The following is a 17,578-nucleotide window of genomic DNA, read 5'->3' on the forward strand; positions in this document are numbered from 1 at the left end:
AAACACTGGTGTCGCGCTTAGCCACTACGCGAAGAATTGCATTAAAGAAATTGCAAGAAAACCACTTTTTAGATTAGACACATTAATTAGGCGGTAATTTTATTATAGAGTATCGATGAGGACATTTCTTTTGAGTTGGGGAGGGGGGGGGCTTAGACGTTCTTACGCGGGGGTGTGGCTTCGCCCCTACCCGAAGAATTGTATGAAAGAAACTCTTCACGCAAACCACTTAGATTAGACCAAATTGCCTTTGTATTCAATGTTTACTCGAGAATCAATGACGTCATACTACTCTGTGCACTCTCCGGCTTGAGATTATTTTCTACTATATGACGTCATACTTCGTTTTCGTTTCACTGTGAGAGTTTTTAATTTCCTTGTGTTTTCTCTAGAGCGTTCTTGTCAGATACATAGATAGATAGATACACAGATAGATAGATACACAGACAGCGAAACTATTATTATAGATATATACATTTTTAAATAGTTATAAAGAATAGCCTGTATAATTATTTTATCTATTTTATCTAGCTGTACTAAAATACAAGAAGCAACCCATCTATTCTTTACAGGCATTAAAAAAGTGGTGCTTTATTATATATTTAAAGAAAATAATTTATATAATACTTTTTAGTGCAGCATTTCAGAAAAGCTTGTTATAAAAACGTTTTTTTTTTTCTGTCGCGTTGTTTTCTGTCGGATTTAACCCATGGATTTGTATCGTAGATAATTTCGGGCCGGGGGACGAATATATACATAGGTTTATTTCTGAAGGCTTATATCCAGAGAGGTTATGTGGTCTGACATCCAGTATATGTCCAGTGACATCCAGTATATGTCCAGTGACGTCCAGTATATGTCCAGTGACGTCTAGTATATGTCCAGTGACGTCCAGTATATGTCCGGTGACGTCCAGTATTAGTCCAGTGACGTCCAGTATATGTCCAGTGACATCCAGTATATGTCCAGTGACATCCAGTATATGTCCAGTGACGTCCAGTATATGTCCAGTGACGTCCAGTATATGTCCAGTGACATCCAGTATATGTCCAGTGACATCCAGTATATGTCCAGTGACATCCAGTATATGTCCAGAGACGTCCAGTATATGTCCAGTGACATCCAGTATATGTCCAGTGACGTCTAGTATATGTCTACTGACGTCCAGTTTATGTCCAGTGACTCACTGACTCGAGTCCAGTCAGTATAACCCAAATCTGTGTGACACCCCTTGATACTAATTATCCTAACTAGTCTCCGTTGATGTGTTAATCCAATTTTCTGGATCAGATAAGTTCACGAATGGCCTTGAGTCGTCCGTGACGTTTTTCTAACCCAAAAGCTGTAAACAATGAACCCGATTAGCACAAAATAGCAGCATGTGCGTTAAGTATGCACAGTTCGTTAAGGTGAATTGTAGAGAATTTAACAATCGCACAATGGGAGAAAACCTTCACGCATCTATAATGTTTTTATTGCTATCCCTTGCAATTAGTCACAGTTGTTGCAGTTTGATGCTATCTCTTGTTCTCACTAGCTCAAAAACACACCTACCATCCTACCAACCTACTAGGACAGTTGGATAAGGACAGCTACCAACCTAGTAACCTACTAGGATATCTGGTTAAAGACAGCTAACAACCTAGCAAACTACTAGGACAGCTGGATAAGGTCAGATACCAACCTAGCAACCTACTAGAACAGCTGGTGAAGGACAGCAACCAACCTAGCAACCTACTAGGACAGCTGGATAATGACAGCTACCAACCTACTAAGACAGCTGGTTAAGGACAGCTACCAACCTAGCAACCTACTAGGACAGCTGGATAAAGACAGCTACCAACCTAGCAACCTACTAGGACAGCTGGATAAAGACAGCTACCAGCCTAGCAACCTACTAGGACAGCTGGATAAAGACAGCTACCAGCCTACTAGGACAGCTGGATAAAGACAGCTACCAGCCTACTAGACAGCTGGATAAAGACAGCTACCAGCCTACTAGGACAGCTGGATAAAGACAGCTACCAGCCTACTAGGACAGCTGGATAAAGACAGCTACCAGCCTACTAGGACAGCTGGATAAAGACAGCTACCAGCCTACTAGGACAGCTGGATAAAGACAGCTACCAGCCTACTAGGACAGCTGGATAAAGACAGCTACCAACCTGACCCAACCAGTACAAGTCAATCACTAGCAACCCTGACCCATATATTAGCCCAACCCTCTAGCAACCCTGACCCATATATTAGCCCAACCCTGTAGCAACCCTGACCCATATATTAGCCCAACCCTCTAGCAACCCTGACCCATATATTAGCCCAACCCTCTAGCAACCCTGACCCATATATTAGCCCAACCCTCTAGCAACCCTGACCCATATATTAGCCCAACCCTCTAGCAACCCTGACCCATTTATTAGCCCAACCCTCTAGCAACCCTGACCCATTTATTAGCCCAACCCTGTAGCAACCCTGACCCATATATTAGCCCAACCCTGTAGCAACCCTGACCCATATATTAGCCCAACCGTCTAGCAACCCTGACTCATCCCACATGTTACACTGACAAAGCCGATGTGTTAAAAAAGAGAAGCTCGAATGGTTGAATAATTTCATAGATCATTACGTTAAAAGCCCACTGCGGAAGAACCTAGAATTATCTCATTTCAATATGTCACCATTATATTTCAAGGTTACAACATGTTTTTCTAGTGTCTTGTTGTTTTCACCAGCTAACCATCCCTCATTCCCCTCATCTATACATTTAATCGTTTAGGGAGCAGAACAGCGAACAGCCTCCATCGATGGTATATGGCGTACAGCAAACAGCATACCCTGATGGTAGGGTACGGACAGCAAATAGCATATCAAATTTAAGGAGATGGACAGCAAAAAAAAAAGTTACTATGAATGTAGGTAGAAAGTTTACAAATATTAAACATGTAAAAGCGCTTACAAACACAAGCTTTTATTACTACTTGAGAAAACGAGGGAAATAAAATTATAACAAAAGAGACCAAGACAAAATATCCTAGATATGAGCACAGTGTCAAAGAGATCAGTGACAACATAAATTCTAAAATTATCCATGTCTAAACCTATTAGCACTTTGAACTAGTTTCAAGTAGAAGTTCCAAAAGCATAAAATTTAGTTTTTAAACAACTGGTAAAGAAATTAAAACGACTCCATAAGTAAGTTAAATTATAATTTATTACAAAATACATAATTAAATAGTCCCATTATCTGACTGAATTGTTGGAAACTATGGCGGTAAATATGAAGTAAGAGGAGTAGCGCATGTATCAGCTCCCCCCATCTCCCCACACAGCTAATGGGTCCACGGGGAGGTATTACCTATACAACTTGACTCAGCTGTGGCACAGTATCTCTGACGAGTAACCCCAGCGGCGTAGCGAGGTTGGGTGTCACCCTGTGCGGCACTTAATGGTGTCAGCCCCCAGAGGCACCCCCTCCCCCTCAAACTTTCGATTTGCACCACCCCCCTTCAAACTTTCTATTTGCACCCCCCCCCTCTCAAACTTTAGATTTGCACCTCTTAAAAGACTATTTAACTTTCGAATTAATCACTTAATTAAGTGGAATTATCATTTTTCTCTATATATTTTGCTATTTTTTGCCTTGGTGTCACCCCCCTAAATGGTGTCACCTGGTGCGGTCCGCATCCCCCCCCCCCCCCAATCCTGTTTAATTTCGACTTTCCCTCTCCAATATTGGCTACTGTTGCCACCTACCGATCCTCATCCATCCGAGGTTTCGAACACGGGACCTTGTGGGTCGACAACCACGCACTCACCAACTTAAACACTGTGGGTAATCTAAATTAATTATCTAGCTTAGAGAAATTCGGAGTGTGGTCATATAAGTGGTCTAATATCTGCTGGACATTAAGTGTACGTGGTAAGCACATGTAACATCTGTTGCAGGTCCCATTCTGTACTGAATAACAAAACGACGCCTACATCAAATTCATAGACAACTCTTTTCCATAGGGGTAACAATTGTGAGAGCTCTTGAAAATCATTTCATAGTCCATCAAACTTGAATGTTGGCTTTGATACCTGTCTTTTATATTATACGACGCAGCTTATCGTCAAGTGAATGTTCATTTTAAATACGATTTGTAAAGACAGAATGTGGGTGTTAGCATATGGTTGGCAGTGTTGTAGTGGTAGTGCTTTTGTAAGTGGTAAATAATCCTTGTGTGATATAGATATTCATCTATTTATGCTTCATATACAGTTATTTAAATTGGATAGTTTTAAAAACATCAATTTATTATTTTCTCTTGATGCTTGTCAGTTTTCTTTTTCAAATTTCTAGCCATATAAGATTGTGTCATGTCATGCTTGCATCTAACCTTTCGTCACCCCATTGATACATTAAGATTATTTTCTATTTAACCCAGCTCTTCATAGCGATGTTTATTTCTAAAAATGTAAACATCTCATTTAGCGTCACCCGTGGTATCTTCACTCCATCCACCACAAGCAAGGCGGCCCGACCCACAGCACCCCACCTGTAACTCCACTGATCACATTCAAAACTACTGGGTCCAACATAAAGGGAAGTAATAGCGACGGTAATATGCACGATTCGTGCTCACAATCGTGTGGTATGGTAGTGAAATTATGCTAATACATATCTTCAACAAAGTGAGTTTCTTATACAATTTTATGAACACCACTAGCATATACTTTATAAAATCTAATATTACTTAATTAATAATGCTATTACAATACAGACAATAACTAGTAGTATGTATCTAAAGCATCAGCCTCCAACTAATTAATATACTTAATTAAGTGAAAATAGCCATTAGTGCATCAAGCTGATATTAGTTGCAAACAGTTTATGGACGACGTGTTATCGCAACCGTAACATTGGATGGTATGAGATTGTTACAGACAGACATCCAAACGGTCGCATAAACACACGTCTGTTGTTATTGGTACTGAGATGTGACGTGAACATACAAAGTCCCCCGGGACCAAGTGTCCTAAATCAGTTTGTATTTGTCATGAAGTGTAGTAAATGGTGGAAAGTGTATTGTAGGTGTGTGATATTTGACACAAACATCACCCACTACTGGTAAGTTTGAATGGACTTGGTCATAGATCCGAACTCTAGATCAACGGGTTATCATTGTGTGATCTGACACTCGTATACAACTTCCGCAATAAGATTTTACAGAAACATTAATAAATCAACTCAGTTTGAACTATTGAGGTAATTAATAAAGTCGTACACAGAAGTTAGGAAAATAGTACACAGAAAACAGTCAAATTTTTTTATTAATTATTCGTGTTTCAGTTTTTTACCGATTATAAAATCATCTTCCGTACATCTTCAGACAAGGGGTCGCTCTATACTCTTTACGGGATGGGCTATGAAAAGAGAAGGATAATTAAATTGTGACTTTAAATTTTAATAACAAGTTATTCAATGTTAAAGTAAAAAAAAAAATATAAAAATATAAAAAAAAATATAAAAGCTCATGTGCGCACTCTCTCTCCCAAGGCAGCGCTCATCTTTGAGTCAAGGTCAAGGTAAGCTGTAAGTAAACATACACCAGTACCTGACATCCAGGGCAGCACTCGTCTTTTGGGTAAAAGATCTCGTAGCCTTCAGGGCAGTCTGGCCAGCCGCAGTACATGCTCATACACAGGGGTGTTGGTTGGCCGCGACAGGTACATATAGTACAGGGGTCATCAGATGGAAGTTTTTCATTGTACTGAAGTAACCAAAGTAATCCACAGTTTTAATTGTACAACAAAATCAGAGAAAACATTTACATAGCAGGAATATTTTTACATCAGAAAACACCCTAAGAGGTTAACATTTCTTCCGTCCCTAGATCTGATACGTTACATTCAATGTTATATCTAGATGTGATCACTGGTGTAGTACACCAATCACGAGTTTATCAATACATCTCTATCTCACCATCGTTGTTTTTGACAACGTTTATGGTTCGAACCTTAAACACTTTCGAGAATTTAAATGCCCGTACCTGATAGGTGACGCCATCGATCTCACAGGTACCTTCTGATTCATCTGTTCCTTCATTACCTGCAACATCTGCTGCTGTGTCGTCTGCTGTTTTGTCGTCTGCTGTGACAGTTGCTGCTGCCAGCAAGACCAGAACAAGAACGTATTTCATCATCGTCGTATGGTGCTGGAAGTTAAATCTAGCACAATCAGAATGACTCAGTCAGACATAAGATTATAAAACCTGGTGCTTTAAGTTAATTCTAGCACAATCATAATGACTTAAACATAAGATTATAAACAAAGATACGGACAAGTAAAGTAACAGAACAATGACTATGTACCAACGTACATGACATAGTTCTGTACACAACTAGTAACAAAAGTACACAACCTATGCTCGATTACTAAAATAATAACAAAAAAAAACAAAAATAACGACACAATAATTAAAATAAGTGGTCAAGCATGACGGAGAAAAAATGACACGACCAACAACACAATAAAATAAAGTCTGAGAGATGTACTGCTAATGGAAACACTAAGTATCAAGTAGATTGGAATCATCTGGTACAGAACATTTATAGCATCGTAAGACACGGCTGACATTTCGAGCAGGATGAAACATAGCTGCATAATTGTCTGACATTCAACCCACATAATTGTCTGACATTCAACACACATAATTGTCTGACATTCAACACACATAATTGTCTGACATTCAACACACATAATTGCACGCTAGTTGGTATAATTTTCAGACAGACGATGAGAGCTAGTAGCTACCAATAATAAAAAAAAACCTGCTGACGTATACTGGCCAGTCTAGCAAGCTGACATGTCCATCAAGTTGACCTGTCCATCAAGTTGACCTGTCCATCAAGCTGACCCGTCCATCAAGCTGACCTGTCCATCAAGTTGACCTGTCCATCAAGTTGACCCGTCCATCAAGCTGACCTGTCCATTAAGCTGACCTGTCCATCAAGCTGACCTTTCCATAAAGTTGACCTGTCCATCTAGCTGACCTTTCCATCAAGCTGACCTGTCCATCTAGCTGACCTTTCCATCAAGCTGACCTGTCCATCAAGCTGACCTGTCCATCAAGTTGACCTGTCCATCAAGCTGACCCGTCCATCAAGCTGACCTTTCCATTAAGCTGACCTGTCCATCAAGCTGACCTTTCCATCAAGCTGACATGTCCATCAAGCTGACCCGTCCTTCAATCTGACCTATCCATCAAACTGACCTGTTCATAAAGCTGACCTGTCCATCAAGCTGACCTGTCCATTAAGCTGACCTATTCATCAAGCTGACCTCTTCATCTAGCTGACCTTCCATCAAGCTGACCTGTCAATCAAGCTGACCTGTCCATCGAACTGACCTGTCCATCCAGTTGACCTGTCCATCAAGTTGACCTGTCCATCAAGTTGACCTGTCCATCAAGCTGACCTGTCCATCAAACAGTCTTATTCATCAAAGCGTAAGAGTTGATTAAAAATTCCCACCCAGCTGAAACTTACCGATAACTAGAAGAACTTGGCAGCCAAATCAGAAGGGCAACAGCTTTATTAGTCACTGGTGGTAAGTCAACAGGTATTTATAGCAGAACAAACACGACCAATTTCGTGCTCATTTGAATAATAGAGTGTAGCCTTGTTCAGGGGCGTAAAGTGCAATTAATGTTGGAAATATTGGCAAGCTGTGGGCACATACAAACACAACACACACACACACACACACACATATATATATATATATATATATATATATATATATATATATATATATATAGGCCTATATATATATATATATATATATATATATATATATATATATATATGTATATATATATATATATATATATATATACATACATATATATATATATATATATATATATATATATATACATACATATATATATATATATATATATATATATATATATATATATATATATATATATATATATATATATATATATATATATATATATATATCCTAAACAAATTATCAAGTTTACGATCTGATAAGCAGTGAAACACCCTTGCACTTGGTCTATAACGCAATAATTTAAATAAGACTTTCTTTTCGTCACCGACAACAATTGGTTTCCGCCTCTGGCAGAAATAGAGGTTTCGATTTAGTCACCACAACATCATGTGGGAGACACTAATGAGCCCCTATTCTGTTTATCGTTTGGTTTAGTTGGTCATTTGTTGGTTAATTAGCTTCATCTAAATGTAAAGAATTACAACATCTGGTGATGGTCGGTGTATATTTTAACATACGACGTAGAAATTTTAAAAAAAAAGAGATTTGTACGTAGGAATTTAACATTGTAAATGATGATACTTTAAAAAGTACTTTAATAAAGTACTTCTAACTTTCAAAATAATATTAGTCCAGTCTTTCGAAAATGCCGTGCTTAATGTATTTTTGTACTTCTGTGAATCACCTTTTATTTGGAAATGTAAATTCTGTTTTGCGCATGTGAACATTTTGTGGATTGGAGTGCTATCTTAAAAAAGTTATTGATATAATATATGTCAAATTTCATCAACCTAGCTGTAACGGTACTCGAGTTACGGTGTACACCGACACACCGACACATAAACACACACAAACAGACAGACAAAATTAAGAAATTAAGTTTTTTCCAACTCAGAGGGGTCCAAAACATCGAGGTTTTCGAAATCTCGATGTTTTGCACAACTACAATAATTCCTCTATACTCCGTAAAAAAAAAACAAAAAAAAACGTCCATATTCCGATGACACTGAAGTTGCCATCCACCTTAGTGCTATCTAGTATATAAAGTTCGATTCTCTATGTGAACGTGATATGCGGACAACGAATCCTTGATTACAAAGAAATAGAGAAAAAAATAGAATTGATCACATCGCCATAGTTTTATATATCCTAAGTGCTCTTCGTCTAAATTAATGATATAAAAAATATTATTGAAGGTGTTATAAAACAAAATTTCATTTTTCAAACTTATAGAGTTAATTGAATGCATGTGCATACAACAAAATTAAAGAAAATGTATCAACCTTCACAAAAATTCTAATTGTGTCTGAAAAGTATTTTCATTTAGTCCTTTAGCACTCATTACGTCACTTGAAAAATTAGGAAAACACAATTACTTCCCTTAAAAAAAACCTTACATGTTGGGGAAAAATTTACTTTTTATTACTTTGTTTTGGTGTTGGGAAAAAATAATTACATAATTAGCGGAGATTGATCAAGAGAAATGTGGTAAGTATTTTAAATACTGCCTTTTATTTATTTTATACACTGAACGAACTGTTTACTAATTATTTTTTAAAATCAATAACAGTTAAGAAGTCAGCTACTAAACGTCCTCTATGTTTACTTCTATCTTTCCGTTTGCGGATAAGCTTAGGGTAATATAGTCGTTTACTAAATTGGCGATTTGGCGCCCCGGGCTAGACTTTGATTCCTTTGGTTAATGTTTGCTTTTAAGTTTGCCTTTATGTTTGCGTTTGTGTTTCTATTTGTATTTGTCTTTGCTTTTTGTGTGTGTTTTGTTTGGGTTTGGGTTTGTGTTTTCGTTTGTGTGTGTTTGTATTTGTGTTTGTGTTATGTTTGCGTTGTGTGTGTGTGTGTGTGTTTTGGTTTTGTTGTTTGTGGTCAGAGTTAATTTAAAAAGTAATATATTCTTAAACCCAGGTAATGCCGAATATATGCTGCTAAATGAACACACAAGTCAAATGTCCTTTACGGATAGGTTTTTCACAGAGGCCAGTGCATGGCCTGGCCGAGACGGCTAGCATATAAGAATTGGAGAAAGTTTACGGGAGATCACTCCGGCTATATTCTGCTAAGTAAATCAGCGTTCAAAATGTCGCTCACATACATAATTAAAGACATACACGCCACCAATCTTTTTAACAAATGAGTGAATGATATCTGTGTCCCTAAATTGTGGCACAATCAAAGTTCGCTCAGTACTCTAAAGTCCCACAGAAAAAATAAAATGCTCAACAACAGGTGTAAGAAAATACAGGAGAAGAGCGACATCTTTAAAAGTGTATTGCCCTCGCTTCGTGATGTATTTTTCTTATCTTTAAGACTTTGGCTTATTTTTTTCCAGAAAAATCTGGTCCAGTGTTCAATTAATAAAATGTGGATGTTGGTGTTTAGCATTTGAATACAAGGTTGACAACAGTGAAGTCGGACACAAAACAAGTAAATAAAACTGTTTTTAATGTTGTGATTTAAATTTAATTTAATCAAAAAAATATTCTAAAGTGTTTTAAAACTTTGTTTTCGATTTATTTATTGAAGTGGCGAATCTACTTTTATCGCATACTGATACTGATATTTTACCCCTACAGACAAAACAAGCATGAAATTCCTTATCCTCGTCTGCTGGCATTGGCGATCCCGGCAATAGTGCCGTAGTGTCGATCTAGAGGTGGGTGTTTAATGTACAGCACAATGTTGCCTCTAGTCTTGTAATGCTACATGATTGAAGCCAATGTTTTAAATGAATTAATGTTTATTTTGATCTAATGTTGATCTAGTGGTCATCTGATGTTGATCTAATAGTCACTTGATAATGTTGATCTAATGTTGATCTAATGTTGATCCAATGTTGATTCAATGTTGATCTAGTGGTCATCTGATGATGTTGATCTAATGTTGATCTAATGCTGATCTAATGTTGATCCAATGTTGATCTAATATTCATCCAATGTTGATCTAATGTTGATCTAGTGGTCACCTGATAATGTTGATCCATGCAGGCTGTACGTCGTGCCGTGTGTATCTGGGCCTGCATCAGACCGCCTGTGTGTGCTGACGGCTCTCAACCTGTCGTCCCACTGGGCGAGTGCTGTCCTGTTTGTCTTTAACTCTCAGGTGAGCAGAATCTAGTCAGCTGATGTTAATCAAGTCAGGCTAGTCTACTGGTGTAAGGTTAATTAAGTCATTTGAGGTTAATTAAGTCATATGATGTCAAGTAAATCAGGTGTGGTCATTTAAGTAAAATTTGATATTTATTGAGAGAAATGTTACATTAAATTATTTGTTTTGGACTGATTAATTAAATAAGTTTTAAACATGAGATTTTCAACTAGGTTTTACAATACTGGTCGGACTGTTGAGAAAACAATGTTAAACTCAGTCGATGAATTAAAATATTTAACTGGCAGCTCCATCGTTAGACTTCTTTGGGGGAAAAAATAACCATATACAAATACAAACAAATAAATTCTTTATTTCTTTATCAGCTCAGGCCTCAGAAAATGTATTATAACAGTGAAACATTGGTGGATCGTATCTTGGGAGTGTGTATGTGGGATTGCATCAGAAAGACAGTGGCTGTGCGCATGCGCGAGAAGGAGAGGAAGGCAAGAACATGGCGTAGCTTGGCTGAACACGCTGTCTATGTGGAGACAAAATAAATATGAAAATTGTAAAAGAAGGCTTGTCTTGTGATTTCGTATGTGATAGATGAAAGGTAGGGAAAAGGCCTGTGGCAAATTTATATCGTGAACTCAGTAACACAAAAACCCTGTGACATGTATATTGTTTACTTTTTCTGTTTTCTGTTTTTCCGATGAAGTAGCTAACACACCCGATGAAGGTCACGCGACAAGAGTACTCATTATTTTCACCTTGTTGCTGTAAAACTTTTAATATGGGCCACATTATTATGAAGCATGAATACAAAAAATAAACAAAGACTTCAGTTAAATGTGTATTGTTTGTTTTTCTTTATGGTTTTTTTTCTCATACTACTTCTTTATTATAATCAGATTGGTATTACGATTGCATTAAACATAGTTCAAAAATAACAGAAGCCATAAGACAGATTTACAGCTTTGACGATGGATCGCAAGCAGCTACCAATCAATGTTAGTCACGTATCAATCAAGCTTTGATTAACTTGAATATTTTAGCTAGGTACCAATCAAGGCTGAGTAGGCTCCAACACTTCATTCAAATACCATTTGACGTTGTTGGTCTGCTGGCCTGTAAAGGGCCTGCTATATTCGGGGTAGAAAAGAAATAGAAGAAAGAAGTAGCAAATGGTTTGTATAGCGTACACTGCTTGCTGACTTTTCAGAAACGTCTCTAGATGGAACGTAATTTTATAGAGCTAAGTTAGCAGAAAACTGGTTTACTAAAAATAATTGAGAACACAGTCTTAAGGTCGATACCAACAAGCAAAAACACAGTGCCGACACAACAAAGGAAACACTTAAAATCAGTTGGAGTTAGAGAGAAGATCCAAGCACTTTGTAATTTGTTGCGACCAGTCCATTACAAGCGAGTAGTAAAACGTTCACAGTGTGTAATAATATGTTGAAACTAACTAAAATTATTTCAAATGTGAGCTTAGCGCTTCACCCTGCTCCTAGAAGTTGAAGAAGAAAACAACTTGCGGGCGTCTTAAAACGTTAGGTTATTACACAACAGCCGATGACGTATTTAAGTTTGTAATTCCAATATGGAGATGTTGTTTGTTTTTACATGCATTTGAAAGTTATTGTTGAATTTTAGTAAAACATTCATTAGAAAGGTCGCCACTGTCCTGAAAATGGTCTCGGGCGAAGCCTCTGCCCCCCCCCCCCCCCCAGACCACGCCTCTGGTATATCAGAAGAGAAAAAAGTGAGGTATTCAAATAAGATTATAAGGCAACTAAAAACTAAAGACATACCTTTTAAGACGTATTTGTTATTTCCACTACATACTTATGTAGCCAGCTTTAATTCTTTTTATTTCTTAAAAGTAAAATAATCGCAATTGTCCGTATGGGAATTGCGCTAAAAAAATGAAAAGGAGAAGCTTCTCCTGTTTGCGCATCTGATTTAGTCAATCTTTTTATTATACTAGCCGTCCCGGCCAGGCCCTGCTCTGGCTTCTGTGAAAAACTTTTCTGTTAAAGACCATTACCTGTGTGTTTAGTAATCATCATAAACCCGGCATTGCCCACCCAAACCACAACCAACCAAAATCAAAACAACAAAACGCAAACATAACGCTAACACAATTACAGATACAAACGAAAACAAAAACCTAACAACAAACCCAACCACAACCACAAACACCAATACAAACACAAAGTAAAAACAAACAAAAAAGCAAACGAAACCAAAATCTTAACAACAAACCCAACCACAACCACAAACACCAATACCAACACAAAAAAACAACGAAAAAGCAAACGAAAACAAACCAAATCCAAACGCAAAACCAACCAAAAACACAAATACAAACCCAAAGAAAAAAACAAACAAAAACGAAAAAAGAAAGAACAAAAACGAACCAAATCAAAACGCAACCACTAACGCAAACCCACCTAAACACAAAGAAAACACTAACGCGAACTTAAACGCCCGGGGCGGAATCACCTGTTTTAGCTTAATGAACGACTATAGTACCCCAACTTATTCATAGTCTTTTGCACTCACTTAAACGAACGCGCCTGTTTCAATTTAATGAACAATTATAATACTCCAAGCTTATCCGCAAAATACCTACAACATTTGCACTTGATCAATCCCCGCTAATTATGTAATTATTTTTTTTCCCAATCACCAAAACAAAGTAATAAAAAGTAAATTCTTTTCCACTAATGCAATGGTTTTATAAAGGGAAGTAATTGTGTTTTCCTAATTTATCCAAGGGAAGTAAGTGCTATAGGACTAAATAAAAACATAATTAGAATTTTTGTAAAAGACGATATTTTTTTAAAACTTGTGTTTAATGAACATGCCGACAATTATTACTATCAGTTTGAAAAATGAAAATTATTTCCCAACACTTTCAATAGTAATTTTTTAACTCATAAATTTAGACAAATGCGCACGGTAATAGTCTAACACTTTAATCCATCGAAGTATGTCAACGACAAACATATGTATTTTTACATACAGAACTGAGCTTTATATATTAGATACATTTATTTGCTCTGGACCTTACCAAGCAGTTCGGGAAGCGGGTGTTACAAGTACCATGTCCATTCGCTATAATGTTTCCCTACCAGAACCACGCCGCACACATCAGTACTGTGTATTTAAAGTTTCAGCTGTGTGGAGAAACTTAACATAATTAATTACGCTCAATTAAACTGTTTGATACTTGGTTTTACCTACATATTTTCTCATATTATCAAACAGGTGATCAGGTAGCGGGATGGGGTTTCAGCTGAACTTTGGTTCAATGACTATAACGTTTTCTGACACTGGTTCAACTAGTTTATTGTAAAAGCCAAACCATTTTTAAAAAAAAAATATTGCTCTGTCGTGATTTTATTATCTTAGAACTCAAATCATTTGCTTATTTATATCCAGAGAAATCTGGCCGTATCTACCAATATATAACGTTATTGTAACGATGAAAAAAATACTCATGATTTTGTTTCTAAAAGCATGTTTAAAAAAATAATAATTCACAAACGTATTTTTTACCTACAGTAGTAAACTGTTGATCTCGTAATTCATTTTAGACACTTTTTTTTTAGCGAAAACCTCTTTTAATATTATAAAAAGTAGATGTTGTTTTTTTAGTGCATTTTAAAATCTTGAGGTTTCAAAAGTTTTATACTGTTTGATGTAGTGATGTAAGAATGCTGTATCGTAAGCCCCAAGTGAATAGAAATTATTGAATTCTCTACTTTCCTTTATGTTGTACTCTTGCAAGTACTCCGCTGTTATATGTAACATGATGTTATGCATGTCGGCCTGTGTGCTGATGGGTCTGTGGTCAACTGTCCAGTAATGTTGTACCCTTACAGGTAGCCCGCCGTGTAATATGTAATATGATGTGTATCAACGTTGGCCTGTGAGCTGATGGGTCTGTGGTCAACTGTCCAGTAATGTTGTACCCTTACAGGTAGCCCGCCGTGTGATATGTAATATGATGTGTATCAACGTAGCCCCGTGTGCTGATGGGTCTGTGGTCAACTGTCCAGTAATGTTGTACCCTTACAGGTAGCCCGCCGTGTGATATGTAATATGATGTGTATCAACGTAGCCCCGTGAGCTGATGGGTCTGTGGTCAACTGTCCAGTAATGTTGTACCCTAACAGGTAGCCCGCCGTGTAATATGTAATATGATGTGTATCAACGTTGGCCTGTGAGCTGATGGGTCTGTGGTCAACTGTCCAGTAATGTTGTACCCTTACAGGTAGCCCGCCGTGTGATATGTAATATGATGTGTATCAACGTAGCCCCGTGTGCTGATGGGTCTGTGGTCAACTGTCCAGTAATGTTGTACCCTTACAGGTAGCCCGCCGTGTGATATGTAATATGATGTGTATCAACGTAGCCCCGTGTGCTGATGGGTCTGTGGTCAACTGTCCAGTAATGTTGTACCCTTACAGGTAGCCCGCCGTGTGATATGTAATATGATGTGTATCAACGTAGCCCCGTGAGCTGATGGGTCTGTGGTCAACTGTCCAGTAATGTTGTACCCTAACAGGTAGCCCGCCGTGTGATATGTAATATGATGTGTATCAACGTAGCCCCGTGAGCTGATGGGTCTGTGGTCAACTGTCCAGTAATGTTGTACCCTTACAGGTAGCCCGCCGTGTGATATGTAATATGATGTGTATCAACGTTGGCCTGTGAGCTGATGGGTCTGTGGTCAACTGTCCAGTAATGTTGTACCCTAACAGGTAGCCCGCCGTGTAATATGTAATATGATGTGTATCAACGTTGGCCTGTGAGCTGATGGGTCTGTGGTCAACTGTCCAGTAATGTTGTACCCTTACAGGTAGCCCGCCGTGTGATATGTAATATGATGTGTATCAACGTAGCCCCGTGTGCTGATGGGTCTGTGGTCAACTGTCCAGTAATGTTGTACCCTTACAGGTAGCCCGCCGTGTAATATGTAATATGATGTGTATCAACGTTGCCCCGTGTGCTGATGGGTTTGTGGTCAACTGTCCAGTAATGTTGTACCCTTACAGGTAGCCCGCCGTGTAATATGTAATATGATGTGTATCAACGTTGCCCCGTGTGCTGATGGGTTTGTGGTCAACTGTCCAGTAATGTTGTACCCTTACAGGTAGCCCGCCGTGTGATATGTAATATGATGTGTATCAACGTAGCCCCGTGTGCTGATGGGTCTGCACCTGTTGTTCCAGCCGGCCACTGCTGCCCAGTGTGCATGCTTTAACTGGCATCATTCGCCCCAGGTGAGATCTCAGGTGAAATTAGCTTTATTTTTAGAAACACATCTGGTATACTTAAAAGTGGGAGAGAAAACAAAAGAAAAAACATGGATAAACAGATAAACAATCCCAAACATCCCAAACATTAATTTTTTTTCCCCCAAACATTAAAATAAGTGTAAATAAGAGTAATCAAGATAGTGTTATGTGTGTCTATTGAAATCAAATGAAAAATCTATTATATAAATAAAATGAAAACTTTAATCATCATGGTGTATCAAACTATTTTACATAATGTGACAATCAAATTATGGCAGCTATCTACCCTAAACATCAAGCTATTTTATTTATCTAATATCTCCATGATATTAACTAATAAGCTGTCTCGTTTAACTCTGTGTTCACCGTGTAGGGCCTATTAATAATGCATATTATTTCACTTTTCTCTTTCCTATGCAGGGTTGTCTCCCTGAAGTAACTTACAGTTGGCGAAGTTCACTTGATGTGGTCTACTATATTTTAACTCTCTATGGCCAGAAAATGTATCTTATGTTATACTGATATACAATAAGAAAAAAAATATATTTTTGACAATAGATTATTAAAAAGATTTTGTTGTTTTTTTGTGTAAGCTCTCTAATTCCCCCCCCCCCCCCCAACCATCCCAGTTTTAGGTATTTTAATAGAAAGATTGTCCGTGTTTAACTAGGATGAAAGCGCTTACAAATACCACATTTTCCAACGTTTCCAATTGAAATGTAGTATGGGGATATATTCGCCCTAGATTGTAGGTCCCCGACTTTTCATATTTTCTTGGATTAATGAGGGCTAGGCTCCGGAAAAAAAATAATTTCTTAATTTCTTAATTAATAAGTTGTATGTATTTATTTATTTGCGTGTATCTAAATGAGGGTACTTATTGGAAAATATTTTCATGCACAAGGAACACAATTTTAGGATAAAATTAGCAATTAAATGTTATTGTCTTTCACCATACACAATTTTAAAATTTTCAAAAATTAACATTTCTGAATTGTTTTTTTTTTGTTACAAAAAGTATCTAACTGACTATTAGAGTTTGTAAAAGATGGATCAGGGAGTGTATGCTCATTGTATATGTTAGTTTTTGTTTTACCTCTACAAAAGTTTTTTTTTCCAAATGGCCGCCGTTGGCATAGAAACCATATTTTCAAAATATGCATGCACATATTTCCCTTTCAATACCGTAACCTTTATACAAACACAAGCCTTATTACATGAGAAGTATTTTGTCCGGTGCCTAACCCTTTATTTAAACGGTGCTTATAGATCGACGACTTAAAGAGCTTCTTTTATAAATAATTTAGTCTTAACGTGTCGTTAATGAAGGACAGCATGGTTGGCGCTTGCAGGTCCCAGGTTCAAACCCTGAGTC

At 37.5% G+C, this 17,578-nt stretch overlaps 2 protein-coding genes across 5 annotated transcripts in view; one reads left to right on the top strand and one right to left on the bottom strand.

Annotated features, from left to right (window-relative positions):
• LOC131958447 (ragulator complex protein LAMTOR5-like) overlaps positions 1 to 17,578 on the top strand; it is a 182,498-nt gene that overhangs the window by 43,457 nt on the left and 121,463 nt on the right. The gene's annotated exons all lie outside the window — the stretch shown is intronic.
• LOC131958443 (protein NEL-like) lies at positions 5,304 to 7,636 on the bottom strand. 4 transcript variants are annotated; one of them, XM_059323492.1, is made up of 4 exons: positions 7,531 to 7,636; positions 6,033 to 6,210; positions 5,598 to 5,753; positions 5,304 to 5,406 (listed from the first exon to the last, which is right to left on the bottom strand). In XM_059323492.1, the coding sequence occupies exons 2-4, from the start codon at positions 6,183 to 6,185 to the stop codon at positions 5,395 to 5,397; spliced, it is 321 nt and encodes a 106-aa protein (XP_059179475.1). In that variant the 5' UTR covers positions 6,186 to 6,210; positions 7,531 to 7,636; the 3' UTR covers positions 5,304 to 5,394. The 4 variants fall into 4 exon arrangements, with proteins under 4 accessions (XP_059179475.1, XP_059179478.1, XP_059179474.1 ...); XM_059323495.1 differs by having other exon boundaries at positions 6,033 to 6,197; positions 7,531 to 7,592; XM_059323491.1 differs by lacking the exon at positions 7,531 to 7,636 and adding an exon at positions 7,053 to 7,105.

This window comes from Physella acuta, unplaced genomic scaffold (genome assembly GCF_028476545.2).
Source record: "Physella acuta isolate Inbredline_101_S28 unplaced genomic scaffold, ASM2847654v3 ptg001328l, whole genome shotgun sequence".
In the NCBI taxonomy this organism is placed as follows: domain Eukaryota; kingdom Metazoa; phylum Mollusca; class Gastropoda; family Physidae; genus Physella; species Physella acuta.

Coding starts and splice junctions, on each gene's coding strand:
- LOC131958443 (XM_059323491.1), bottom strand. Junction 5,754..6,032: donor TCGATGGCGTCACCTATCAG/GTACGGGCATTT, acceptor TGGTTACTTCAG/TACAATGAAAAACTTCCATC.